Raw genomic sequence first — 26,962 nt, 5'->3', positions numbered from 1 at the left:
GACCCCCGTCCATCTCCAAGCACTTTTCATGACTCCTCCCGCGACTTGTTCCCGGCGACTATTCCAAGCGAGTGAGGCATGGCTCCAGCGAAAGACGTCGGCTTCATATGAAAACAAAGCCGCAAACTCCTTGGCAGCGGCGCACTTAGAAGCCTCTAAGCCCTCCTTCAATTTTTGGGTATGGAAGAGAAATAAGAAGAAAAGAAGAGAATGAGGAATAAGAAAAAAAAAGAGGAAGGAAGAAGAATTAGATGAGCTTCCTACTTGATGACTCTAGATATGTCGCTATTCCTTAGCTTGCTTGTTTTGTTGAAGAGATCCAGTTTTAAATAGTCTTACAGTCAGGTAGCTACACAAGAAAGCAGAAAACTGAGTAGTAATGTGACAAACAATGGTAGCCATACAATTGTGTAGTATCATTCAGACAAGTTGTATCACACTGCTGTTGCTACAAAGACCAGAAACACATAGAGAGAAGAAAGAAATCGGACAAATGAGCACTAAACCAACATCAATATACACTAATTTCAGAAAAAGAACACTTCACACTTGTGCCAGCCTGAATCCAAAATAGCTCATCAAACTGATGCAGAGATCCTATCAAACCATGGGAATCCCCAAACCATCTACACATGTTTCCCTAAAATCTTGCTCTTGCATTTCAATTTGGATCGAATCTGAGTACCTTTGTGCAGCTTCGTGCAGAATATCGAATAAAGAAGCGATGATGGGGTGGATCTTGACATCGACGACACCCAAGGCATCAGGGACATCGAGGCGAATCTCGCCATCGACGATAGCTAAGATAGCGGGAACACCGGTGGTAGGGTGATTAGAGCTTTCTATTGGCGGTAGCCATCATAGGATTATCACATTCGTCACCACTAGGCAGCGGGGACACCAGATTTATTAAATTGATGATTCACTATTAAAAAGATTGAACATTTAATTATGATATCAGTTACGTCAATAAAATAAGAACTATCTAAGTCCATAACGGTAGACTAAGTGATAAATAAGCCGACGCAAATAAAAATCAGAAGCTGGACACGTGGAGCGAATCGGACAAGGTGGTACGCTGGATCGGCTTGCAGCACGGAGAATTTTTTTTCCGAGTTAACCTAGACGAATCGCCGAAAACCCGCCGCAAAAAGTCCACAATGAGTACGGCGCACCCCCCCCCCCCACCCCCACCCCACGCCCGGACCATCCTTTATATTCGCTACCACCACCGCCGCCCGTTTGGTTCTTCCGATCCAACCGCCTCGCCTCTACTCCCTCTCCTCGCCACGCTGCACTTCGGTTCTCCATCTCCACTCGCCCAGCCCTAGGCGGCTCTCCCTCTCCTTTCCTCGGGCAATGGCGGACGTGGATTGCGGCGCCGGGGGGCCGGAGGAGATATGGCGGCGGCGGCCCAAGACCAAGATCGTCTGCACCCTCGGCCCGGCTTCGCGGTCCGTGGAGATGTGCGCGCGCCTGCTGCGCGCCGGCATGTGCGTCGCGCGGTTCAACTTCTCGCACGGCTCGCACGAGTACCACCAGGAGACCCTCGACAACCTCCGCAAGGCCATGGACATCACGGGCGTTCTCTGCGCCGTCATGCTCGACACCAAGGTCCGCTAACTCGCATCTTCCCCCTCGCTGCCTCGCGCGCCCTCGTTTGCACTGTTTAGGTTTCCGTTGTAGGCGCTTGATCCGATCTGTGTGTTGTTTGCGAGAACGAGTTGAAATGAACGGTAAGGTTTGCGACTTATTGGCTTATTGGTAATGCCCCCCCCCCCCCCCCCAAAAAAAACAAAAAAAGTAGGATTTTGGATGTTTAGGTCTGGCTGATGTCATGTGTTGTTTCTTTATTGTTTGACTTGTGCCTTGTCCAGATTGGTTTAGACAAGGGCAAGATTGTGGCTTCAGCTGTGCAGGTATTAACACGTTTGTTGGGGGCACAATGAACGCCACTTGGCATGTCCCGGGGTATATTGCTCGAGCTTAGAATAAGTACACAAAAATGGTGCTAGTTGTTCGCATCTAATATGCTTATGTGGAATTGTAAATTAAATGTAGTCACTGATCAGGGAACTGGATGTGTGTGTGGGTGACGTTTGTGGCGTCCATCGTCGGAATTAGCATGGCAGACGCCTAAGACTCAGTTTTGATTTGTGCAATTATTGTCCATGTGCTTATTTTTCTGTGAAGGTAGTCATGGTAGGAAGGCCTATAGGAAATGCGGATTTTATATTAAATTTTTGGTGTTTTAGTTGATAGCTCTGAAGTACCTATTGGTCCTCACTTTGACATGTGGGTTCTGTTGTATGATCTACTGAATTGCTGTGGATTGCTGTCGAAGTCATTAGCTACATGATACTAATTTCTTGATCAAGTTTCTTTCATGGTAGATGTTGACAAATCTTTACTCTAATTTTGGAAAACATCCAAATCCTTTATGTGATCAGTTCGTTGGTATTAGTTTGAAAACTGGCTCATCTGATATACAAAGTGCCATATGGTTTTGTTCACTTACTAGTCGATGACAACCCATGGGCCTTATTTGTAGAGTTGCTTTCTTTCTCTTAAAATAGGCAGTACAGGAAGGGGATAATCATTAAACAGTACTTAAAATCAATGCGGTTGCAATTTGGTCCTAATTATTGTTACCATGGTCCATCAAAACGAATGAATACATTGTTCTTTTTTATCTGATTATTTACGGAATATATTGTTCTGTGGTGACACTAGACACACTTGTTACCAACTTTTTATTCAGGGCAAATTTCACAAAACAACAGATATTTTGACAAAATTATCACAAAACTACAGATTTAAGCAATTTTATCGCAAAATTACAGATTTAGTGCCAAATTTATCGCAAAACTACAGATGTAGAGTTGATTTTATCGCAAAACTACAAATTCTAAAGGAGTTGTTCCCAACCCCCTTACCATGACGACCAGGTCCCGCTTGCAGTCTCACAACAACTGCCACCTTATGAAACGGACCGTCCGGGAGTTCATGTGACTGAAAGTGAGGTCCATTCGTCAGGTTAACAGGTTTGTGATAGAATATATAGTTTTACGATAAAATCAGCGCTAAATTTGTAGTTTTGTAAAACTGTTGCTTAAATCTGTAATTTTGCAATTTGCGATAATTTTGCAAAAGTATCTGTAGTTTCATGAGCTCCCGACCGGTCCGTTTCATGAGCTAGTAGTTGCTGTGAGATTGCAAGTGGGGCCCGGTCAGGGCTAGGAACAACTCTAGAATCTGTAGTTTTGTGATAAAATTGGCGCTAAATATGTAGTTTTGTGAAATTGTTGCTTAAATCTGTAGTTTTGCGATAATTTTGCCAAAGATTTGTAGTTTTGCAATAAAATTGGCACTAAATCTGTAGTTTTGTGAAACTATTGCTTAAATATGTAGTTTTGCGATAATTTTGTCAAAGTAACCGGAGTTTTGCGAAATTTACTCAATCTAATATTGTGCTTTCTTTCCGTTGACACTCCTGGTTCAACGTTTCGGAAGCAAAGCCTGCATGCATGCAATTACTAGTCCAAGAAACTTTTGGTTGAGGACATATTAGTCAGATCACTTTTGCCTTGGTAATTGAGTCAATGGCTAGTACGCCTTCTATAAATCAACGGAGGGAGTAGCAAGCTTTAAGTGACTATATTTTTGAAACCGTAGTATCTAATTTACGTTCCATTTGAATAATAGTATTCCTTGCAATTAAATCTACAAAATAAGATATCACTTGGCTATATTTTGGTGAAAAAAGTTTAAATGACAAGTGGGTCCCATATGTCATACTAGCAGTTTTGATAAACTTTGGCATGGCTTCGATCCAAATAACATTTTGTAGTCTGTATATTGGCGCTGCCCTCGAATTGATATGGCTACAATCCAAACATCATTCTTTTACCCATGTTTTGGCATGGACCGCATTTTGGCATGGACCACATTTTGGCATGACCAAATTTTGTAAGGTTATCATGTGTAACAAACAAAACACAACCAGTATAGTCTCTTCAAACGACAGAGGAGGTACCTTGAATTGTGGCGTCATGGGTCGTGACAAGCATTGTCATTTTGCCGCTGCTCAGAACGGCAAGTGTGGCCAAGCTGAATTTGTCTCTTGGTCATTCAGGCCCCAAAACTGCAGTTGTTTTTTTAGCACTGGCTTTTCCTTTCGGCGTGACAACACGGTCCCCGTATTTCGGTAGACTCGATGGATGCCTGACTCAGAAATTCCCAAGACACGATCGCTACACCGGATAAGGAGACTGCCGAGAGCTGTTGTCTGATGACGAGAACAAAATGGACTGAGCCTGGGTAGGTGAACACTGTCGCCTGTGACCTTTTGCTCCCGTGAACAACCAACCAATCAAGAATCTTTGTAGAATTAATTTGATCTTTGTGAAAGAAATAAATAGCCAGGAAAGACCTGAAAAAGATTTGAAGCAGGACCATGAAAATGAACTTACTATTTAAGCTGCATTATCTGTATTGCGATTTAGTTGATGTTATTCTGATGTTTCCGAAGGCTGTGGTCACAAGTAACTTGAATTATAAGATGGTATATTGTTTGGTTTTAAGGATACACAAAATTATAGTATTATAACACAAATCTTGGTCTGGAATTTTGGTACTTGGCTAAATATACTTCATAGTAGATATCTGGTACATGAACGAATATACAACATGGTAGATGTTATCAATGTGTGTTTCGCCTTTCTGTTGCATATTTTAGTTTTGATGGTTATTAGAGGTCGATTCATTATCTGTTTAGTTTGCAATGGACTAGCTTCTGCTATGTACTGTTTGTCACATATTTGTGTTCAATGCTAAGAACCTGTTACATGCATTTATACCTAACAAACTATTTGAACATCTTGTGGAATTCAATGTATTAATGAAGAATGCATCAATTGTTCAAACTTATTTGTTTGTTGAACCTTGTAACTTACTTTGTTTGTTCAGGGACCAGAGATTCGTACAGGCTTTTTGAAAGATGGCAAGCCTGTAAAGCTGACACAGGGGAGAGAGATTACCATCACCACAGATTATTCCATAAAGGGTAATGAGGACATGATTTCCATGAGCTACCAAAAGATTGCTGTAGACCTGAAGCCTGGGAGCACTATACTATGCGCTGATGGCACCATCACACTCACGGTGCTTTCTTGTGATCGTGCTCAAGGCCTGGTTCGTTGCCGTTGTGAGAACTCTGCTCTTCTGGGAGAGAGAAAAAATGTCAATCTTCCTGGGGTCATTGTGGATCTCCCAACATTAACAGAAAAGGACAAAGTGGATATCCTGCAGTGGGGTGTCCCAAACAAGATTGACATGATTGCACTATCCTTTGTACGCAAAGGATCAGATCTTCATATGGTTCGAAGTGTACTTGGTGAACATGCCAAGTCAATCCTACTTATGTCCAAGGTATGCTTACCTCTTCCGTGAACTTGCATTTCTGTTTTGTTTTTATGCTATGGTTTGCTCTCTTATGCAATTGATTTCTTATGTGCAGGTCGAGAATCAAGAAGGTGTTGCCAATTTTGATGAGATTCTTGCAAACTCAGATGCTTTCATGGTTGCCAGAGGTGATTTGGGAATGGAGATACCTATCGAGAAGATATTCTATGCTCAAAAGGTGATGATCTACAAATGCAATGTGCAAGGAAAGCCTGTTGTTACTGCAACCCAGATGCTCGAGTCTATGATCAAATCTCCTCGACCTACACGAGCAGAAGCAACAGATGTCGCCAATGCTGTCCTCGATGGTACTGATTGTGTGATGCTTAGTGGCGAGACTGCAGCTGGGGCATACCCGGAGCTAGCAGTGCAGACAATGTCTAGGATTTGCTTACAAGCAGAGTCACATACAGACTATGGAGCACTTTTCAAGTTAATTACCAATGCCGCTCCAATTCCTATGAGCCCATTGGAGAGTTTGGCATCATCAGCAGTTCGAACTGCCAATATCTCCAAAGCATCACTCATCCTGGTTCTGACAAGGGGAGGTACGACTGCAAGGCTCGTGGCCAAGTACAGGCCAGCCATGCCGGTGCTATCTGCCGTGGTCCCAGAAATGAAGACGGATGATAACTTCAATTGGACCTGCAGCGATGAGCGCCCTGCTAGGCACAGCATGATTGTTAGGGGCCTGATCCCGATGTTGAGCGCTGCTACCACAAAAGCATCTGATACCGAGTCTACTGAGGAAGCCATCAGCTTTGCCATAGATCATGCAAAGAAGCTCAACCTATGCAAATCAGGAGATTCAGTTGTCGCGTTGCATCGTATTGGTGCAGCATCTATCATCAAGATCTTGACAGTCAATTAGTGTCGGAGATGTGGGTAGGTGTTCATAGGGGCAAATTTTGTTAGGCTGTGATTGGATTGGACCCCCGCTACCATTTTGTTAATGCTGCTGCCTTTTGCTCTAGAGTGACTGTTCCACGCTTTTGCTGAGCAGCTCCATTTTCATACATTCGAAAACTCTAAATAATTCATTAAGATATATGCTAATGTGCTCAGTGTCTTGTTGATTTGGTCGTTTTAAGTTACTTGTTCAGTGCCTTTTGATTTTGTTCAGATTTGTGACAATGTTTCAAGATGAGAATTTTGCACTCTTTTAAACAATTCCTTCAGCTTTGCATCACTAACATTTTGAGCAACTGAATTGTATGTGCCATTTGGGAAAGTTTGCGATAAGCAAAGGAAAGACCAAGTATTGGTTGATGGAGACGTATAACGCCAGTTCTAGTTGCTAATGGAGCTTCCAAAGCATACGGGAACAAACCAGCATAGAGAAGACACGCCGAACCATCCGAAGCCATGCCATTCTGAAGTATGTCTCGGTGTACATTTCGCCATGTCACAGACCGTGTGGACCATACGAGATTACGAGCACATGAACATGTTTCCTGAACACGATACTGACAGAAAGCTCTAGATTTATAATCCAAAAATGTCAAGAGATCAGATTGCTGTTCTTTAAGTTCTGACAGGACCACGGTGCCTAACGACATGGAAAGATAACGGCACAACTAGTGGCACAAAACCCATCTTACATGATCATCTCAGTGCTGAAACAGGAGATACATTCTCCATTCACCTGAATTAAAGCAAAATTAAAATTCGAACGAAGAACAAATGCATCTTTACAATGACCAAAATCCCTTACCGATCCCAAAAGAAACAACTATGTACGCCAATTGTTACGTAGAACACGAGGGAAAAAAAACTTGTACGCATATTCTTAATTTGTACAGTATTCATCGCCATCATGACGACGACGACGAGCTCCCGTTCGATCTTTGCGAGAACAACCCGCCAAAAGGCCACGAGTACCAATGCCTCCTGCCGCTGCGTCCGCCGTCGCTGCCGCGGGCGCCGCGCGCATTGCCGCCGGGCACGTCGCCAGCGCCCGTCGGCTCCGTTGGCTCCTCTGTGGGCAGCTGGTGCCTGCACACGGGGCAGGAGCTGTGCATCTCCAGCCACGGCACGATGCACTGGTCGTGGAACCTGTGCTTGCACGGCATCTCCCGCGCCACGCCGCCGGCCGCGAGCTCGTCAAGGCACACCGGGCAGGTCGCGGCCTCGCGCACCCGGACCGTCGGCAGGGTGGCCACGGCCTCCTTCTTGGCAGGCGGCGTGCCTTGCCGGCTCGGGTCGGTCTCGGCCAGGTACTCCAGCAGCAGGTCCAGCCCGGGGCCGAGGAACAGGTCCCCGAGCGTTAGACCACCGAAGCCCGGGGCAGCGCCGGTGCCTGCGCCGTCCCCTCGCTCCTGCAAGATCATGGCGCGCGCGCCCGCGGGGCTTACGCGGACGAGCCGCTCGCGCCCCGCGTCGGCAGCGTCACCTTCCTGGAGCGCGCTGAGCAGCTGCAAGACAGCGATGTTGCGGTACTGCCTTCGCGCGAAAGCCGCGGGGTCGCCGGCGGCGGCGGTCTCGAGGCCGTGGCGGCCGGACGAGGTGGCGAGGAAGTCCATGAGGACAGGCGCCCACAGCGAAACTTCGCGCTCCGTCCCCGCAGCCTCCGCGTTTGCCTCGTCGGCAGCACGATCTGGGATGGTCTCGTCGCTGCCTCGACGGCCGTCGGCCATCTCTTCCACAAAGCTGGTGTGGCAGTGGGGGCACTTCACCTCCTCGATGCCCACCTCAGGCCGTATGATCAGCGAGCACATGTGGCAATAGTATCTGGAAGTTGCACCGTATTCCTCTTCCATTTATTTCCTTTTCTCCTTCTCCTTCTTGATCAAGAACTACACACAAGAACAGAGCTCTGCATCAAGAGGTAAAATTGCAACAGCTCAGAGCCTGATGAAATCAGTGCCAAATTCCTCCACACAAAAAATCTACACGCTGCAACATATGAATCACGCACTGATTAAAATAGCTTTTGTTTTGGTCTCTCGTCTCCAGAAGAAAGAAGGCCCCTCCGCCCCTTCTTACTCTCTCTGCATATAGTTGCAGAAACTAATAATCCTTTGCAACTTGAGACCGAAAGTACATGAACACCGAACCATGTCGCAGAACAGGACATAAAGAATCGCAGCTAAAGTATGGATAAAAAATTACCTGCCAAGGGAGTCGGAACTTCTGCTTCTCCAAGAACCACCTCTATGCTCTACGTGATCACCGAAGCAGATGCCTCCGTGGTCAAGGCAGCAAAACGAGAGCAAATAACAAGTGGAGAAGGCGAGAAGAAGAATCCAGAGCAGCAGCGAAACCAGTCTATCTAGACCCTTGCAAGACCAGAAGAGGCGACCGAGTAAGAGAGGATGTACGATGCACGCAACTCGGGTTTTAGTAAAACTCGTGGGCGCCTTGGGATGATTGGCGACTTCTTGTTCCACATCAGCTGGTTCCTTGGTGACTGGGGGGTGTGTTTCGTCTTGTTACTTGGCCAACGGAGAGCTCGATCCGCGGAGACTGAAGCCTAGTTTTGTATGGCTTGTCGTTGCTGTCATGCGCAATGGGCCGCAAGGATAAGTCCTTCAATGCAATACGGCCGAACCGAAGAATGGGACAGGTAAGCAGGATAGAGACGATGTGAGAACAGTGTTTTTTTTTCCCCTTCAAATTCTTTGGCGTATCCGTGACGAACTCTGTGACATTAGTATGATCAGAGTTGATCGGATCAAACTATTGAGTGCTACGACAGATAACGTGCAACCGTTGTTATTAATTATTAAAACGGGATAACTTGAGAACCTTCTCACAAAAGAAAAGCCAATTGTAGACTCAAATGTCTATTCATCCTTTGATTCAAATAGGCATAATGTTAAATACATCATTTCACCTGTCTAGGTTTTTGTTAAAGAAAGGTTTCAAAATATGCTTTCATCTGCTTATTATCCACTATGTTTCCAAATAAAAGTTTTTTTTGGACATCAGCATGGTTTGCGATGTATAATTACTCGCTTTTCCTAACTACATGTTAACGGAAATCAAAGAAAAACTGAATTTATATATCAAATTACACTCGATGAAAATGCACTAACATCATTTCGACATAAATTTGAAGTATTTGTACATGATAACAGTCCATGAGTTTTAGAAGTTTGATTGTACGCAACCATGCAATTTGGGGGATGATGGAGTAGAACATTTCAACGTCGTTCTTCCATCACCGTTAGTCCCACCACGTTGTTTGCCTTAAAAATTCTTGAGCATTACAGCTCTTTTTTTATATACTAACTACTTATTAACTGTCGAAAATTGATATGTAAGAATATATAAAAAAAATGTGAGAATAAAATCAGATATTTTTATTATCTTCTATCAGATACATGCAAACTCATATATATATATATATATATCATATATATATATATATAATATTATTTTAAAAATTGATGCTAAGAGAGTTACATCACTATTGTCGTAAAGATTAAAGATTTGATGGTATAGGGGCTATAAATATCCACATAAATGAAGATTTCATAATACCCCTGGATGTCCATTACTTATGAATATGTATGCCTGGTTAAAAACATCGTAAAATAACCCAATGGGAAAAACTATGGTCAAGAAAAAAAGAGTACACACATATTTACTCTCCCTGATAGCAATATCATTTAATGTCTTTGAGTCACCGCAGTTCAACACCATGAGTCAATTTCTTGAATACCGAAGTAGGGAGTGCCTTCATGAATAAGTCTGCTAGATTCTCACTTTGAACGAATTTGTTTGAGTATAATAACACCATCCTTTTGAAGACCATGGGTGAAGAAAAACTTCGGCGATATATATAGGAACGAGATTGGTGACTAGAGGGGGGGGTAAATATGCGCCTCAATAAATTTCTTACGAAATTGATCACCTTTTTCTATTTGGATCACCCAATGCACCTCAAAACTCAAGCGGAAGCAAAAATAGAGAGAAATTTTAACAAGAGAAAATTGAGCCAACACGACTCCACAGATGATATATGAACAATAGGTTCCATTTAAGATCAATCCATATGTTTTAGCACTCGAAAGATCACAACTTGCAAAGAAACAAGAAAATATTAACACCAAGCAACGAAACTCTGCAAATTGATTATTTAGAGGTAAGAGAATTCAAGACCTTATCACATATAAGCGTGTATATGCGAATTTTATATCTCTAGCAATAAGAAAAATAACCTCACAAGGTGCTAAATTTCAGCCAAAAAACCAAAACAAAAATCAAAACTAAAAACCGAAAAACTTGTAAACTTGCAAGGGAACCAATAGAGAGAAACTAAAAGGAGGGAAATTCAAGCATATGAAAAAATATAAACTTCATTACTCAAAGATATCAGCCCTACTTTAGACGGATTATAAAGATTTATCTCTCAGAACTCTCACATATTACATAGCTTTAAGCTTTCAAATGGGTGGCACAAAAGGGCTCAAATAGCTAGTTCAAACTCTCTCATAGCCCTACCTCTCTATTTATATGCCTAACCTCTAAGTTTACTAGCTTTTTTCCAAAATATATCTCTCTTGTAGTACACTTATACCTACCACTGAGAGTATTTTGGTCTATTTTCTTCTCCATTCATCGGACGGCCGCGATGCCTTCACGACTTAGCTTCACCTCGACACAAGCTTCGTGATGGTGCCACATACTCATGCAATTCTCCCACGGTTTTGAGGCCAAACTGCGAAACCACATGCACACTTCTCAAAGCATGACTCGCCGCCTTGCTTACACCTTAAGCAAAGGTCTTAATATCGACGCGCGTACTCCGTCATGCGATCCTGACCGCCACAAAGTCTCTCCCCTCCTGATCCCTTGGGCCGCCTTGTCACTTGCACCGGCATCCCCTTTTCTTGACTTTGTCAACATACCATCTCCATCTACCTTCAATGCTTTGTTTGACCTCCACATATTCAGCTAGAATCGCCCTTGACTCCGCTTGACCTCCTTGATCGTCCGGCACCAAGCATTTCGCTTGGCCCCGATCATCCTACCGTCGACCGCCAAGTTGCATCGATCACCCGCACATCATGAGACAAGCAAACACATATCTCCAACTCCAATTCTAGTTAGTCCATAATCAATATGCTCAAATAAAATTCCAAATCAATTTACATCACATCAAAGCTTGTGCAAAACCAAAGATCATCAAGCCAATAAATGCCAATATTAATCACTCATCACAAGTAAACCGAGACACATTTCAACTTGGTTTCTCAATCTCTCCCTTGATGAGTGCATTGACAACCCTCAAAGAACAATAATTTTGGTTTGGAGAAATAAAGATAAGCTCATCCAAGTGGTCAAAAACTCAAGAAAGAGCAAAATATGTCATTTGGCATAAGAAAGGTTGCAAAAGCTCTAAGAGAGGCAAAGACTAGGTCTTTGAAAGAATCCTTAGGCAACTAATTGTGCATTATATCTTGTAATTTCTCCCTTATTATTCCTTTTTCATACAAAGACCCATTTATAACCAACAGGTTTGACACCATTGGGTGTATGGGTTACAGATCTAAAAACTTCCCTTTTGTGAGGGAATTCAATTCTGCTTGAATTGCGCTATTCCATTTTGGTTAATCTTTTCTTTGTCTGCATTTATGGACCGATCGAGGTTCTTGATCCTTATTTTCATCCATAATTTCTAGCGCTAGGTTATATGCAAATGCATCATCAATGATGATTTTATCATAGTTCTAAATTTTTTTAGACATGATACAGTTTAATGAGATCTCATTTTCTGAAGAATTAGGTACATTTATTTCCTCTGTAGCATTACTATTTGTCATTTCTACTATCTCTTCAAGAGATTTTTCTTGAATTATCGTTATTTCCTCGACCTGGCCATCTTGATTCTTTGCTCTCTTTTTTTTTGAGGATTTTTTGTCTTTGGAACCCAATGATCTACCATGTTTTATAGTAGGTTTTGATTCATTAGCAGTGGACGGTTGCCCGTCTTGGACATTAATTTTTTCAGGAGCATTAGCAGTTGGAGTATGTGACTTTGTCACTCTTTTCAAATCTGTGAAAGCGTCTGACAAATTATTTGCTAAACTTTGTAAATGAATTATCCTTTGAACTTCTTACTCACATTGTTTTGTATGAGGATCAAAGTGAGATAGTGATAATTCATTCCAACTTATTTCTTTATTCAACTGCTTGTTGTCTCCCTCTGTTATTGGGAAATTTGATTCATTGAAATGACAATCAGCAAATCTTACAGTAAATACACCTCTCGTTGATAGTTCAAGATATTATATTATAGATGGTGACTCATACCCAACATATATTCCTAACCTTCTTTATGGTCCCATCTTAGTGTGTTTCGGTGGAGCAATTAGAACATATACCGCACACCCAGAAATTGTGCTCGTAGTTTGATTATTTGAGCCAATAGCCACGCAAATGCCAATTTGCGGGTTGATAATAAGGAGACATGTGACCATCTAGTTGATGCATCAATTAAAACCAAGAAGTATCTAAATGGTTCACTTGGTGGATAAATAGGTCTACATATATCTCCTTGTATGCGCTCTAAAAAAGTAAGGGATTCATGTCCAACTTTAGCCGGTGATGGACGCACAACTAGTTTTCCTTAAGAGCATGCGATACATGAGAAGTCACTAGATTGAAGAATCATCTGGTTCTTCAACATATGTCCGCATTAATTATTAATAACTTTTCACATCATTACTGATCTGGGATGGTCTAACTGGTTGTGCCAAATAGTACAGTTGTCATGGTTGATGAACTTTTGTTCTACCATCATATATGATTCACTCTTATTGAGATTTATGTAGTATAAATCAGAAGGCAATATTAGTAATTTTTATCAACACATACTTTTTCCCTAATGACATCTTTGTAATGTTGAGGTACTCCAAATTATCCTCACACATTGTCTCAATGTGATATCCAATTTGTCGGATATCTTTAAAGCTCAACATATTTCTTTGATACTTAGGAGAATATAGTGCTTCGTGTATGTTTACTTTTGTCCCACATGTTAATATAATTATGGCAATTCCAGAGCCCTATATAAATTTAGTACTTCTAGATATAGTATGAATAGTTGCATCTTGTGTCACAAGATAAGAAAAATATACTATACTCTTTAATATGATATGTGTTGTTCTATTATCTATAAGACATATATCTTCTTCATATACATGCTCTTGAGCCAACAACTCATCTATTCACTTCAAAAAAAAAGTACTAATAAATACTAATACATTTAAAAGTACTAATAAATACTAATATGTTTAAAATAAATTTATAAGTAGTAAATATATCCATGAATGTTAAATACAAACATAATAGAAATTATTCATTCATAAATAAGGTGCAGCATGCTTTATTCTTACTATTATTACATCATATTTTATTCATGCATGAAGAAATAAGTAACAATTAGATGATCTATTCTTGTGTGAAGAAAATCTGCAATATCTAAGTGAGTTGCATCATCGTGGTCGTGTTCTCCATAATCTGTCACACCAATAAGATCATCTTTGAAAATATAATTACCACTGCCGCTTGTAAAATTTGTCTCTATCTTTTTCTTTTCCTTCTCAAGTGATTCTTGATATAGATTGACAAGGTATTTTGGTGTACGACAATTACGTGTCCAATAAGTTCTTTCTCCACAACGGTGGCATGTATTTTCAGTTATTTTACCTTTCTCTTTATCTCCCTTTTCTTGTCTTTTATGAGGATTGACTGGGTTCTTGAATTGAACACTATAATTTCCTCTATCACGGCCACACCCAAATCCATAACCACGACCATGTCCACGTCCATGTACATGTCTGCAACCTCACCCATGTCCTCTATTTTGATTATCATATCTAGTTGCATTTGTTTCTGAGAGTGGACTTGAACCACTTGGATGAGACTCGTGGTTTTTCATCAAAAACTCATTATTTTGTTCAGCTACTAATAAACAAGAAATAAGTTCAAAATATTTCTTGAATCCTTTTTCACGGTATTGCTGTTGAAGTAGCACATTTAAAGCTTGAAATGTAGATTATATTTTCTCTAACATTTCCTCATCAGTAATCTTTTCTCCATATAATAATAATTGTGAAGTGATTCTAAATATGACTGAATTGTATTAAGAAACACCCTTATAATCTTGCAACCTCAGGTGCAACTAGTCATAATGAGCTTTGGAGGAGAATTATTGTTTTTTTTATCGTACATTTCTTTCAATTTGTTGCAAATAATAAGTTGATCTTCATTAGTAAGGTATTTATCATTTAAATCTTCATGGAGGTGGCGATAAATAAAGATCATAACTTTAGCTTTGTCTAGATCAGATACTTTATTTTCTACTTTGATTGATTCACCAAGCTCATTGGCATTCAAGTGAATTCAACATCTAAGACCTAAGGTAAGTAGTTCTCGTCAGGAATATTCAAAGCCATGAAATCAAGTTTGGCAAGATTCGATATAACAAACTACAATATACGAATGCAAAACATAAATATAGAACATAGACAATATCTAAATTAAATGGACTAGAAATAATACCTTACCGTAGAAAATGATACAACGATCAACAAAATATTCTTAAAGAAATGTAATTCACGATACCCGATAGAGATAGTCGTGCTGATAACGTGTTATATACTAACTACTTATTGAGTATCGAAATTTGATATACAAGAATGTAGAGAATAAAGAGAGCGAGAAATAAAATCAAATATCTTATTGTCTTCTATCAAATATACATGCAAACTCCTATATATATATCATATATGTTAAAGATTTAATGATATAGTGGTTATGGATATCCATATAAATGAAGATTTCATGACACTTTATAATTAGTTTGACATCAACAATGCCACCATGAATCATGATGCTGTTAAAATTAAACAATGGTGTTATATTTTTTTGGTCAACCGGATTTATTCTAACGCATATAAGCTGGAATGAGGTATAATTTTTTGGACCTTCTTTTTCATTTTTGATTTCCTGTTCCTTCTTTTTCTAGAGAAGAGACAACGCATAAAAATGATCTTTGGTTTGTTGCTGACCACGTTCGCCGCACCGTGCCCGCTGAGAAATGTTCTCCTAACACCGTTTCTTTTTGGCAACATGGAAACTATGATATTTAAAAATGGAGAGAGAATATGCAGGAGGAGCTGAGTGCTTTTATTCTTATTTAAAGGATATATATATTTAAATTGTATTACTCCAACCATCACAAGCTTTGTGCAGTAGGCCACAGTAGCTTCGGTTAACTAAATGTCGTTTTGGTTTAAGTGCACTCAAAATAGCTAAATTTGGTCATTGATATCTTATTGCGTGTTGAGATTTAACATTTCAAAATGATTTGAGTAGACTTGTCTTGAAAAGTAGTTTTATAATATTTTAATTTGTTATGTCTTATAGGTGTATTAGAATAGAAATCTGTGGATAAAGTGGTGTTTGGATCCATCACTGATATAGAAAAGATTATCACTGTCGGATAAAAACTATATTACTGTTGGTTTTTGAATGCTGTTAGCTCAAGAACCGATACGCAGCCTAATAACGCATTAGAAGGGAGCTTGCAGCTTTGCAACCTAAGCGGTATAGCTAAGCTTACTCATCAAGGGCCGATAGATAGAGCTGCTCTTGTTGCTAATGGAGAAAGATTGGGATATTCATTATTACTGCCGATTGGATCAATGAACCAATAACGATAGTTTGTATCATTGCCAGTTTTTGGCTTCAATCTACCAATTGATATACTTGTCACTGCCAGTTCTAGCTATGAACCGGCAGTGATACTCAATCACGGATAAAAAAATAAAATTAAACAAGTAGTTGATAATTTATCTGAGCTTTATATTACTAATCTCCAGAATCACTGACCCATATCACACTAATAATTAATTAAGTCACTAATAATTTTTCTTCTCCAGAATCACTATACACCAAAACAAAAGACACGACCGTGCATGTGCAGAAGAACCCTAAAGTTGACAGTTTGCCTTTGTAAAAAAAAAGAGGCCACTGGCTGCAATTGACGTACGCACCTACCACGGCCAGTTGGGGTCGACCACGATAACGAAAAAATAGTCATCATCACTGCCACCGCTGTCGTCATCCTTCTCGTCCTCCTCGGCGTACTCCCTCTCCTCTTCCTCCTCCTCATCATTCGAGCTCCGGAGGCTCTTTGGCTTTGGCTCATCGATGAAGTAGTCCCAATCTCCCTCAAAGGAGGGGGACCCCGCCGATCCAGAGTCCGAGAAATGAACCTCATCCGAGCTCTCCAATAGCGCTGAAGTCTCCTTATCGGACAAAGGTGTGGGGGTGGGTGGTGTGGCCGAAGATGGTGGTGGCAGAAGGGACGATGGAGTGGCCGGAGTGGGAGATGGTGATGGAGTTTCTGATCGCACGGTGGGGCGGCGGTAGAGAGGATAGGGCGGAAGAGAGTGGCGCGCATGTGAGAGAGAGTGACCTGAGCGATCGGGTGCATATTTTTGGGCTATTACTATCAGTCCATAATTACAACTGGTAGTGATAATCATTATCACTGTTAGCTATTGATAGCAAATCTTTTTATGAGCTGCTATCATTGACGGTTCTTATTACGAACTAACAGTAATATATCAGTACTGGTTCGTAATAAGAACTAGTAGTGATAATCAGTATTACTGTCGGTTTTTACTGGTTCAACTTTTTATGTACCTCTTGAGCTTATGAATCGGCAGTGATAAATTATCGCTGTCGGTTATAATATTACTGATAGTGATAATAAGGTATGAATGATCCTTTCTGTAGTAGTATATAGCAGTGTCTAGAACATTTTTATGTGTAATATGTCCTCAAATCAACAATGTCGTTAGCATTTAGATGAGTTCTAGAATTCATACTACTTTTGGTACTTAAAAAAAACTAGTGTTCCCTAAAAGGCAAAGGAAACGTCCGTATGACCCCATCAAGTTTGATGGTCCAGCCACATATCCTAAGGAAATAAAATGTCTATACAACATCTCAACATTGCAAAACTAGGTCAACACACCTCATATGATGGTTTTGAAGGTGATTTCTCTACTATGGTAGCTGATGTGACTGTCACATGATGATGAAAAAAAGATTAAACAGTGGGAAGTTTTTTTTTTCTTCACCTATAATTTTCTTCTCCTATTCTATTTTTTCTACATCCTTTTTATAATAGGTGCCTCCACGTGGTAGTGGTGGTGATGTGGTTGCTACTTTTTTTATTTCTTTTTAAATAGTGATAGTTATTTTATATTAACGACTATGGAAAAAATATAAAATAGAAGAAAAAGTTAATGAAAAAATATACTTCCCACTATTTAAAATATTTATAAATAATCAGTGTCACATGGCATCTACTTCAATCGCCTTCAACCGCCATGATGGCAAAACCACCTTCAAAACCAACTTATAAGGTGATTGACCTGGTTTTGCAAGGTGAGGAGTTGAATAGACCTTTTCTTTCCTCATAATATTACATGTCTGCACAATCGAACTTAAGGGGGTTAGATCGGTTTTTTTGGACTTTTTCCAAAGGCAAAAGGTAATGGATGTAAAACAGCTCATGGTAGATGAGGCCCAACGTATTATCCATGGGCTGCATCAGAAACCTCTTCTTAGCCCATCATAAAATGAGCCCAGAACAACACGGTGCAAAGAAGTAGAGGACGCCGCGGCCAATTTGGTTACAGCGGAGGAAGAGGAAAGACCGAAAGAGGAGAGACCCGAGAGGTCCGCCAGCGCCCCAACCCATCGGTCACCGGAGAAGGAGCAGCACCGGTCGATGGCGTCATTGGATCCCGGCCGCACGCCGGCGCAAGGCGAGGAAGCAGCTTCCACCTCCCCGTGGCCTCTTCGCAAGCTCCAGGTCTCGGCCCTACCCGTAGCCCCAAAAAGAGAAATTCCTTTTTTTTTTTTCCGAATCGTGGATGGATTGTGCTCATGGTCGCCTTTCTTCATTTCAGATGAGGTATTAGGTGTACGAGATCATGTATTTGGTTAAACTGGTCTTTCTTTAGATTTCGAATTTGCTTCATACGTGTTAGAGCCACCTTTTCTTTATTCATTGGCAATATTTGCTATTTCATTTGTGGTGAGAGAATCAGAGAACCTGTGCATTGATGCGTTATTTGTATGTACTGTCCAAAAGTCGCCCACAAACTCTTCAGCTTACATTTCTTGCATTTCCCCTAAAGAAATGCGCTATCCTCTCAGGTCTTTTTGTTCTTTTGGGCTTACCCTAGTTATGTTGCATATGTAGAGTTTCACACCAGGGCTATTGTCACAGTACAAAACTTACGAGGACGCGATTGTGGAGAGCACTAAAGGTAAGAGCCTTTTTTCTCCCAGGTTGCATTTGTCCTCTAGGGTGGTTCTGAAATCGCTATTCTCCCAGGTTGCATTTTGTCCTCTAGGGTGGTTCTGAAATCGCTATTTGGTTTTACTTTCACTGTAGGAACTATTGCGGATGCACTGGTTCTTGTGAGAGAGCATCAGGCGGAGGCAATTGGATGTGCCACTGTTGCAGGATTCATTCTGTTCAGAGGTATGTTTCTGGTGTTATTTTGGAAGCGTACTGCTATTTATTTGTGGTGCCTGTGTGGGAATGATCAGGAAAGCTATGGTTGATGAATCATGGTTTTGTGGATAGCTGTTGACTGCTGAAAATTTGTTTGTATGCTCATTCTGTCTGATATGCCATAGTGCTGATTTCTGAAACTTCATACAAAAAATGCCACAAGTTCGATAAGATGCTGAAATATGAAATTTTGAACTATTAATTATTTGTTTCAGATATGATTTGATTGCTGGAACCATGTCATTTTTATCATCTTGGATTAGGAGGGTTTTAAAATATATTTTAGCTGCTGGAATCTTGTGTTAATTTGTATTAAATGTTGCCTTTTAGCTACCCTGTTGATCTTTATGTTAATTACTAGTTATAGGCCTTGCTTAGATTTGTTAGGATCCTTTAAATGCAGTGTAGTTGTAGCTGTAGCATTCCAGTTGCCTGTTGAGGGCCAGGGTGTTACACCAAGGTCTTTTGAACTGGTTTGGTGGCACGTATATACCCATAAATGCACAAACACATTCTTGGAAAATGAAATTGCCAAAGAAAACCATAAAAGCTCGAGGCCCTATATTAACGTGGAGTGAATAAGGCAAACACAATCTACTTGTTCTCCTGTTCAAAAACATGTATTTCAGACATTGACATTGTCTACCTTGATGACAAAGTCTTGGTTTTATGTTCACATGACTAGTGGTCAAAGTTACAAAGTTCGACTGAATGCATTCTGATATGTAATTTTTTTTTTTTGTAGAATAAATATTGTAATACCTTGCCTTACCCATTTGATGCGTTATCAATTATCAGTCAGTTTGTGGGAGAAGATTGATTTCAGTTGCAATTACAAATTCTCTTGTTTTTAACAGCATCTTATACTATGTTTTATCCTTCAGCAATCAAATTGAACTGTCAAACAGTATTACCCCTCTTGGGAAGCTTTCATAAGTTCTATTGTTTCACTATTTAGAGAACATGTTCTGCTTTGTTGTAGCCATCTCTTGTTGATTGAAGTTTATGCAGTGCTCATGTCATATTGGCCTCCTTGTTAGCTCCTAACTGTTCTTGATTGAATATAGCGTTGTCACTAGAGATCTACATGAAAGTGTATACATTTATTTTGCATTTGAGAGGTCCTACCATATATCTTGAACTTAAATATTCAAAAGCGGGATCAGCCGAAGCGCAAATCAAGACCAACTAGGTGTACCTGGTACTACCTTGTTTGCTCTTCTTAGTTTGATAGTTCCATGTCTAACCTTGTAAAATGGTAAGCTCAATGATTTTAACTTTGTTTGGACAAAACTTCTGCGAAATCACCAAATAGACATTGCACATGAAGCCCATTGCAACCATGCACATTTGATAAAAGCAGCAGCCAAAATATGCTTTAAAACATCAATTACTGATAGGCATTTTACTTATCAAAAATCAACTTTTGTAAACACTATATGTATGGCTTTGCCTGTGAGGGGTCATCTAGTAAGTGCACAAAGCCATGATTTTTTTGTCAATGATGTACCAATTTACCAAATGTTTCATTGATTAACAGCTGGTCTGATGGTAAAAATCAGCCATTTTGAAAAGCTAACTGTTCACTCCTTTTTTGATTTAAAAGTGGTTGGATATAGAAGTACCTTCCCCTTAGATAATATAGTTTTTCTTCATGAAATAGATTGAGTTCTAACTTCTTTTTTTGTCTCAAATCTCGATACTGATGAATTTTGTACCATCAGGTCCTCGGAGATTTTTGTACCGCAATACCCTTGGGCGTTTCAAGACTGAGAAGGTACAGTTCCTATAAATGCAATTATAATAACTTTAAAACTTTTGTTCAAACATATGTATTGTTAGACTGATTTACTTCTCTATATTTCCTTTTTACTGCCATGGCCATCTTAACTATCATCTTTCCAAATCTTAATGTGTTTTGTCAAAGACTTACATCCGGGTACAATGCTTTTGTATGTGTATAGTTATCAATTCCACTTATGTGAATAACATACCTTGTCCAATCAGGTCATAAATATTAGAACCACGGGAGATGAACTTTCTATTCTTTCGTGGATGTATGTCTGCATCTTATGTTCTCGTTAAAATGTTTCCAGGATTTACTGAATGATGCTGAGCAAAGTATGATGGAGTACAAAACATCTATTGAGAGCTTGAAAAAAGATTCCAAATATACTCTTGACAAAATAGCCATTGGTGAAAGTGATCTGCAGCGTGGACGAACTGATTTGAGGTAATTTATTTGAAAATTTGGTTGGAAAAGTCCACTTTTCCATGCCGATGTTGTTTTCTCGAACAATGGTTTGTAGATTGTCAGCAACATAGTGTAAACTTTATGCCCATGCCTTTCTCCAGATCTACTGGGAAGCAGATCCAAGCTCTTATAGGTTCCATTTACAAGGCAGAATCCACAGCTGCAGGTATTAAATTATTTCTTCAAGTTCTATTGATTTAATTATTTTGCAACTTAATTTGAAACTATATGTCCACAAAGCAGGCTACACTCATCCTTTGATGGCTCACTTTATGTCTTATAATTTCATACCTGTTACTTTTGTGACCTTAGGTCTGATGGATCGACTACGAACCATACCAACCAGGCAATCTCTCGAGCTGCGAGCGGAGGCAAGTACATGATCCGTACGTAGAATACTTTTGCCATTTCATGTAGTGCTGGTTTGAAGTTACTTATTCTTTTCTCAGGTGGCTTCCATGGCCTCCGATTTGAAAAACAAGAGATATGTCTTGGAGGAAAGGATCAACAAAATATCAGAATATGGCATCCGCGTCTGAACTTCACCATCTATAGACTCCCCTGAATTCATTTTGGTCCTTTCCTCTATAAATTGAATATGGCGTCCGCATCTGAACTTCACCATCAATAAATTGAATCCACAGTGAGAAACACGTTTGCTGATTGCACTTATCGTTCTCCAGATTCCAACCTTTTCTGTCAGCATTTTAATGCTAGGACAGACAAGATCACTATCAGAACCTTGAATTGTTCTTGTCACTGTACTGTGGAGCATTGCTCGTTTGTGATAGCTACTCCCCATTTATCTGCATATGCAAGGAAACCTTTGTTCTTCTGCTTTTGTGTTATTTTTTCTTTCTGCAAACAGCCTTCGTGCCATTCAGATTCGAAAGAATTCACTACAAATCCTATCTAATGTAAACCGCTGCTTCAGGAGGCGATAGGAGTATGCAAGTCCTCTTTCAAATCTTTTTCAGGCCTTTTCCAGCTATTTATTTCTTTCACAAAGATCGAATTAATTCTAGAAAGATTCTTGACTGGCTGGTTCACGGGAGCAAAATGTCACGGGCGACGATGTTCACCTTCACAAGCTCGGTCGTTTCCACGCACGTTTGTTCTCATCATCAGACAACAGCTCTCAGCAGTCTCCTTATCCGGTGTAGCGATCGTGTCCTGGGAATTTCTGAGTCAGGCATCCGTCGAGTCTGCCGAAATACGCGGACCGCTTTGTCACGCCGAAAGGAAAGGCCAGTGCTAAAAAAACATCTGCAGTTTTGGGGCCTGGATAGAATGGCCAAGAAACAAATTCAGCTTGGCCACACTTGCCGTTCTGAGCAGTGGCAAAATGGCAATGCTTGTCACGAGACTCACGACCCGTGACGCCGCAATGCAAGGCACCTCCTCTGTCGTCTGATGAGACTATACTGGTTGTGTTTTGTTTGTTACACATGATAACCTTACAAAATTTGGCCATGCCAAAATGCGGTCCATGCCAAAACATGGGTAAAAGAATGATGTTCGGATAGTTACCATATCAATTCGTTGGTAACGCCAATATACGGCATACAAAATACTATTTGGATTGTATTCATGCCAAAGTTTATCAAAACTGCTAGTATGACATATGAGACCCACTTGCCATTTATTTTTTTTCACCGAAATATAACCCAGTGAGATCTTATTTTATAGACTTAATTACAAGGAATACTATGCTTCAAACGGAAATCTTAAACATCATGCTCCGTGCGCCTAATAGCCTGGTGCCACCTAAGCATGTGCACTACACCATCCTTGCCAAAACGAGGGCGAGCAAAACGCTCGCCCGCATCTCGCCCAGGATCGATAGTGTACTGTAGCGGGCTGTGCCAAATTTTCGTTGACAGCGCCAACTGTTGGCAAAGATCCAAATGCTGGCCAAATTGTGGGTACTACCAATATTTGGTAAGGCTTTCTAGGGTAACAATCCAAACAGCCCCAGAATTCGGCAAGGTACAAAAAATCTTGCTCCAAGAATGTTGAGTTACATTTATGGACTCCAGTGCAAGTGAAACCAAAGAGCGAGCAATTGTAGCCAATTAGTAATCACACTACCGCCGAGAATATACAACTTCTGCTACAAAATTTATTGCCCCTAATTTGCAGTTGAGGACAATTTACCCGAACACGAGTAAAAGAATAAATAGAAAAAAATTATGTCGTGGGACCTGTAGTTCTGTGATGCTAACATGTATCAGGTGTACTCTACTCCATTAATCTCTGCAGCCGTAACAATTTGCCCCCAGGCTGCGGTTCAGGTTCAGACTTCCATATCAACTCTTGTTTCGACAGGACTGAAAACCGCGGAGAGCCAGAGTTAGCTACTCTAAAATCAAAGAGCCTGATTCTGTAGCCAAGAAGAAGATTACGGTGGAGTCTCATTTGTGTTGTTAGTTTCAAACACGGAAAATCTTCGTAATCTGTTGATCTTCAGCCGGATTGAGGGCACCTTTCGAGCTATGGCCTTCCAGATCATCTGGACAGCATCGCCATTCTGAGATGGGTACTGGTATTCAAAGTACCTTTCTACTTCCTTAAGCCTGTTCCACATGCGTGTCCACTCTTCTCGGCTAATCCCTTTCATCAGATTCATCAGAAAACCCTTCTTCACTGCATCTTCACCACGCACAATGATGCAGAACTTAGAGTAGTCAAGGACATCCTCGAATGGGAGCTCAATTTCATCACTGATGATGACTGGAACGCAGTGGCTGACTATGGAATCGAATAGGCGGTTGGAGGATGGCGTGTCACCTGCAATGTTGAGGCAGAACTTGGAAGCCCGCATACCCTGCGTCACTTGCTCAATCCCGTTACCAGCCACACTTCCAAATGAGAAATGCACATCTTTTTCGTCTTTCAGAAGATAATACAGTTCTTGCCGGATGAAACCACCCTACAACAATGCATTGAATATGTCAATAGGCTATCAAATATTTATGTGAATCATAAACCTTTTCCGTAGTTCATCTATCATCAGAACCTCAGGTCTTAGACCAATTAATATACCCTACATCCTGACTGCTAACCCATATTTGCATTTTCGCTGGAAATCTGTGAAGATACATAAATCACAGTTTTGATCATTACCTTTCAGATTGTAGAACTACCGAAGGATGAAGTATTGAACTTGATGGATAGTTAGATAATATAACATGGTAAGGGGACGTATGGAGACGGTGGTCATATGAAAGAAGTGATTGTCTATCAAACTGAGCTGGTTTAATTACTGATGAACAAGACAAAATTCTCCAATTTATTAAGCCACTGACATCGATTTCTAACAGTGGCATTTTCCAGTGGCCTGAAGCCTAGAATTAATGCAACTTCAGGTAAGTGCCACACGGAGGGGGAGGTCCGTGTTAGCTATTTCTAGGTGTTACAGAGTACAGACTGAAAACTTCAGTAGTGGTACATGCCACATGACAAACATTCTCAGTTCTTTTTAGGGAAGAACACATGGGAAACAACGTTCTTTAAACAAAAGAGGCATGGTCACAGTATTAAATTAGAAGTAACTAATCCAGGTACGATTCAATTAGGATGAGTAAAATAACAAGGTACTCACTTCTTTTCTGTAGATAGCGCCTTGGAAGTAGAGCATCGTCGGTCGGTCGTCGTAGCAGGTGGTGTCATTGGCGAAGTTGCTGACGACGTGCCGGTAGGGCGCGATGATGTCCTTGTCGAGGTTTGCGACGCTGGGCGGGTACCTCCCGAAGTCGCAGAGCACGAAGACGCAGGACCAGAGCTTGTAGCGCGCATCGAGCATGCCGTTGGGGTGGTGGGCGAGCACGACGTGGTCCCTCCCGCCGGATCTCCGCCACTCGGGCCGCGCGGCGAGGTACCGGAGGAGCCTCCGCTGCAGCGCGCGGTCCTCGCTGTCCCGCGCGGGCGGGACGACCCTGGAGTGGCGGTTGAAGCTAAGCGAGGCGAAGAAGGGCACGAAGACGACGTCGGCCGCCGCGGCGTCGCGCACCCGCACGGCGGCGCAGGGAGTGGGCGCGCCCTGCTCGGAGGCCAGGAGGTCGAGCGTGAGCCAGTACTCGATGCTGTGCTGCAGGTTGAGCCCGCTGGGGTACTCCGGCACGCCGTCCCTGACGTCCGGCCACACGCCGCCGCCACCGGGGGGCTTCCAGTCGAGCAGGCCGAAGTGGAACTCGTGGGGCAGGTCGTACATGAACACCCGCAGCAGCGCCTTGGCCGGGTCACATTTCTTCCCTGCGCCGGGGCGCCGGCCGCCGCCTAGGCGGAGCCCCTGGTGGTGGTGGCGGGCCGGCGGCGCGGCGGCAGAGTCGAGGAGGAGGTACCAGGAGGCGAAGAACAGTGCGGCTGCGAGGGCGAAGAGCCAGACGAGCGGGCTCCTGCAGGAGGCGGCAGCGGCCATGGCGCTAGCAGTGGCGACGCGGGAGGAGGCGGGCCATGGCCGGGAGGGATCTGGGGATCTGAGAGGACGCGCGGGTGGGAGTCGGTGGGTGCGGCTGCAGTCCAGTCCCGATAGGGACGCGCATCCTCTTGACTTGCCTTCACAAAGTCATCTAAATACATAGTAATATAATTTTGATAAACAGTATTCTACGATTATTATATAGTAAAATACTGTAACGATTCTACTGTTTATAGAGATACTATAGTAGATAATCTGGTGCATCCATTTTAGATCTAACGGTTAAAAACACTAATGTTATGATACTGTTCATCCATCTGACTTTGCTAATAGAGAGGATCGGATCAGAAGTTGAAGGAAATGGTGGGGTACCCAGGTGGATCGATGACTTCAGGGTGGGCAAAATTTAAAATTAGATAATATAATTGAGTGTATTTGTCAAAAATAGGTAAAATGTAGTTGTATTTATTAATTTATTTTCGGCACACGGTGTGCCGAATACGATACTGTTACTCGTATTCGGCAACACTGTATGCCCAAAAATACTGTTTCGGTACACGGTCAATGTCGTGTCTGTTTTTTGGTACACAGTCATGTCGGTATCGAAAAAATGTTTTTCGGCACACGGTTGCCTGTATTCGGCACATCATGTGCCGAAAATGGCTTTTTGACACACGGTGTGCCAAAAATAGCTTTTTCGGCATACGGTGGGTACATCGTGTGCCGAATACGGATGCTAAATTAATAAATACGACTAAATGTTGTCTATTTTAGCAATATATATTATCTAATTTTGGATTTTTGCCCTTCAGGTGAAGTCAGACAGGACTAGTAGTAAGGCTGGTAACGGGGCGGGCTGGATTAGGTATTAGTGGGTGGGGAAACTAGGGATCGTGGGTTAGGGATTCAAAATGGGGTTAGGCGTAAAAATTCACTCGTGGGTGCTCGCGGGCGTCCGAAAAAATCCCGTCACCCGCGTCTGCGATCGAATCCCACAACTCTGCATCTAGTCCTTATGCTGTAATTGTCGCAGCCTTCGTCCGTGCCACCGCCTGCCGTGCCAGTCGTTTGCGCCGCTCCCGCTATCGCCCGCTACGCCCGTTGCTCCCGTCGCCACTCCCGCTGTCGCCCATAACCCCTGCTGTCCTCACCGCTCCCGCTGCCGCCCGTCACTAGCGCTGCTCCCTTCGCCGCCCACGCCACCACCCGCTCCACCACCCACGCTATTGCCCGCGCTGCTCCCGTCACCGCCCGCACCCGAGGCCTCCGC

The 26,962-nt window shown here is 41.8% G+C and overlaps 4 protein-coding genes across 10 annotated transcripts; 2 read left to right on the top strand and 2 right to left on the bottom strand.

Annotated features, from left to right (window-relative positions):
* Positions 1-1,210: 1,210 nt before the first annotated feature.
* LOC133912415 (pyruvate kinase, cytosolic isozyme-like) lies at positions 1,211-6,585 on the top strand. Its single transcript, XM_062355126.1, has 3 exons — positions 1,211-1,614; positions 4,969-5,430; positions 5,519-6,585. The coding sequence occupies exons 1-3, from the start codon at positions 1,360-1,362 to the stop codon at positions 6,332-6,334; spliced, it is 1,533 nt and encodes a 510-aa protein (XP_062211110.1). The 5' UTR covers positions 1,211-1,359; the 3' UTR covers positions 6,335-6,585.
* A 345-nt stretch (positions 6,586-6,930) lies between these two features.
* Positions 6,931-8,951, bottom strand: LOC133912414 (E3 ubiquitin-protein ligase SIRP1-like). Of its 6 annotated transcripts, none has more exons than XM_062355122.1 (3): positions 8,575-8,951; positions 8,381-8,453; positions 6,931-8,278 (listed from the first exon to the last, which is right to left on the bottom strand). In XM_062355122.1, the coding sequence occupies exon 3, from the start codon at positions 8,220-8,222 to the stop codon at positions 7,278-7,280; it is 945 nt and encodes a 314-aa protein (XP_062211106.1). In that variant the 5' UTR covers positions 8,223-8,278; positions 8,381-8,453; positions 8,575-8,951; the 3' UTR covers positions 6,931-7,277. The 6 variants fall into 6 exon arrangements, with proteins under 6 accessions (XP_062211106.1, XP_062211109.1, XP_062211104.1 ...); XM_062355125.1 differs by having other exon boundaries at positions 6,931-8,258; XM_062355120.1 differs by lacking the exon at positions 8,381-8,453 and having other exon boundaries at positions 8,575-8,950.
* A 9,136-nt stretch (positions 8,952-18,087) lies between these two features.
* On the top strand, positions 18,088-22,107 carry LOC133912413 (RGS1-HXK1-interacting protein 1). The gene is made up of 8 exons (XM_062355118.1): positions 18,088-18,307; positions 18,701-18,767; positions 18,896-18,985; positions 20,743-20,795; positions 21,115-21,251; positions 21,374-21,438; positions 21,585-21,643; positions 21,722-22,107. Exons 1-8 carry the CDS (start codon positions 18,224-18,226, stop codon positions 21,809-21,811), a joined length of 645 nt encoding a protein of 214 aa, XP_062211102.1. The 5' UTR covers positions 18,088-18,223; the 3' UTR covers positions 21,812-22,107.
* A 1,145-nt stretch (positions 22,108-23,252) lies between these two features.
* On the bottom strand, positions 23,253-25,804 carry LOC133912412 (probable arabinosyltransferase ARAD1). Of its 2 annotated transcripts, none has more exons than XM_062355116.1 (3): positions 24,877-25,804; positions 23,678-24,204; positions 23,253-23,602 (listed from the first exon to the last, which is right to left on the bottom strand). In XM_062355116.1, exons 1-3 carry the CDS (start codon positions 25,690-25,692, stop codon positions 23,569-23,571), a joined length of 1,377 nt encoding a protein of 458 aa, XP_062211100.1. In that variant the 5' UTR covers positions 25,693-25,804; the 3' UTR covers positions 23,253-23,568. The 2 variants fall into 2 exon arrangements, with proteins under 2 accessions (XP_062211100.1, XP_062211101.1); XM_062355117.1 differs by having other exon boundaries at positions 23,711-24,204.
* Between the last annotated feature and the right edge of the window lie 1,158 nt (positions 25,805-26,962).

This window comes from Phragmites australis, chromosome 3 (assembly GCF_958298935.1).
Source record: "Phragmites australis chromosome 3, lpPhrAust1.1, whole genome shotgun sequence".
NCBI lineage: Eukaryota > Viridiplantae > Streptophyta > Magnoliopsida > Poales > Poaceae > Phragmites > Phragmites australis.
This window is presented reverse-complemented; position numbering and strand designations above follow the sequence as displayed.

Bases quoted from the DNA above. Each gene is read 5' to 3' on its own strand.
- LOC133912415 (XM_062355126.1), top strand. From the start codon at position 1,360: ATGGCGGACGTGGATTGCGGCGCCGGGGGGCCGGAGGAGATATGGCGG. The intron at 1,615-4,968 runs GTCCGCTAACTC...TTGTTTGTTCAG, and splicing joins CCGTCATGCTCGACACCAAG to GGACCAGAGATTCGTACAGG. The intron at 5,431-5,518 runs GTATGCTTACCT...TCTTATGTGCAG, and splicing joins CAATCCTACTTATGTCCAAG to GTCGAGAATCAAGAAGGTGT.
- LOC133912414 (XM_062355122.1), bottom strand. From the start codon at position 8,222: ATGGAAGAGGAATACGGTGCAACTTCCAGATACTATTGCCACATGTGC.
- LOC133912413 (XM_062355118.1), top strand. From the start codon at position 18,224: ATGGCGTCATTGGATCCCGGCCGCACGCCGGCGCAAGGCGAGGAAGCA. The intron at 20,796-21,114 runs GTACAGTTCCTA...AAATGTTTCCAG, and splicing joins GGCGTTTCAAGACTGAGAAG to GATTTACTGAATGATGCTGA. The intron at 21,439-21,584 runs GTATTAAATTAT...TTGTGACCTTAG, and splicing joins GGCAGAATCCACAGCTGCAG to GTCTGATGGATCGACTACGA.
- LOC133912412 (XM_062355116.1), bottom strand. From the start codon at position 25,692: ATGGCCGCTGCCGCCTCCTGCAGGAGCCCGCTCGTCTGGCTCTTCGCC. The intron at 24,205-24,876 runs GTGAGTACCTTG...GCATTGTTGTAG, and splicing joins GCGCTATCTACAGAAAAGAA to GGTGGTTTCATCCGGCAAGA. The intron at 23,603-23,677 runs GTAATCTTCTTC...CGCGGTTTTCAG, and splicing joins AACACAAATGAGACTCCACC to TCCTGTCGAAACAAGAGTTG.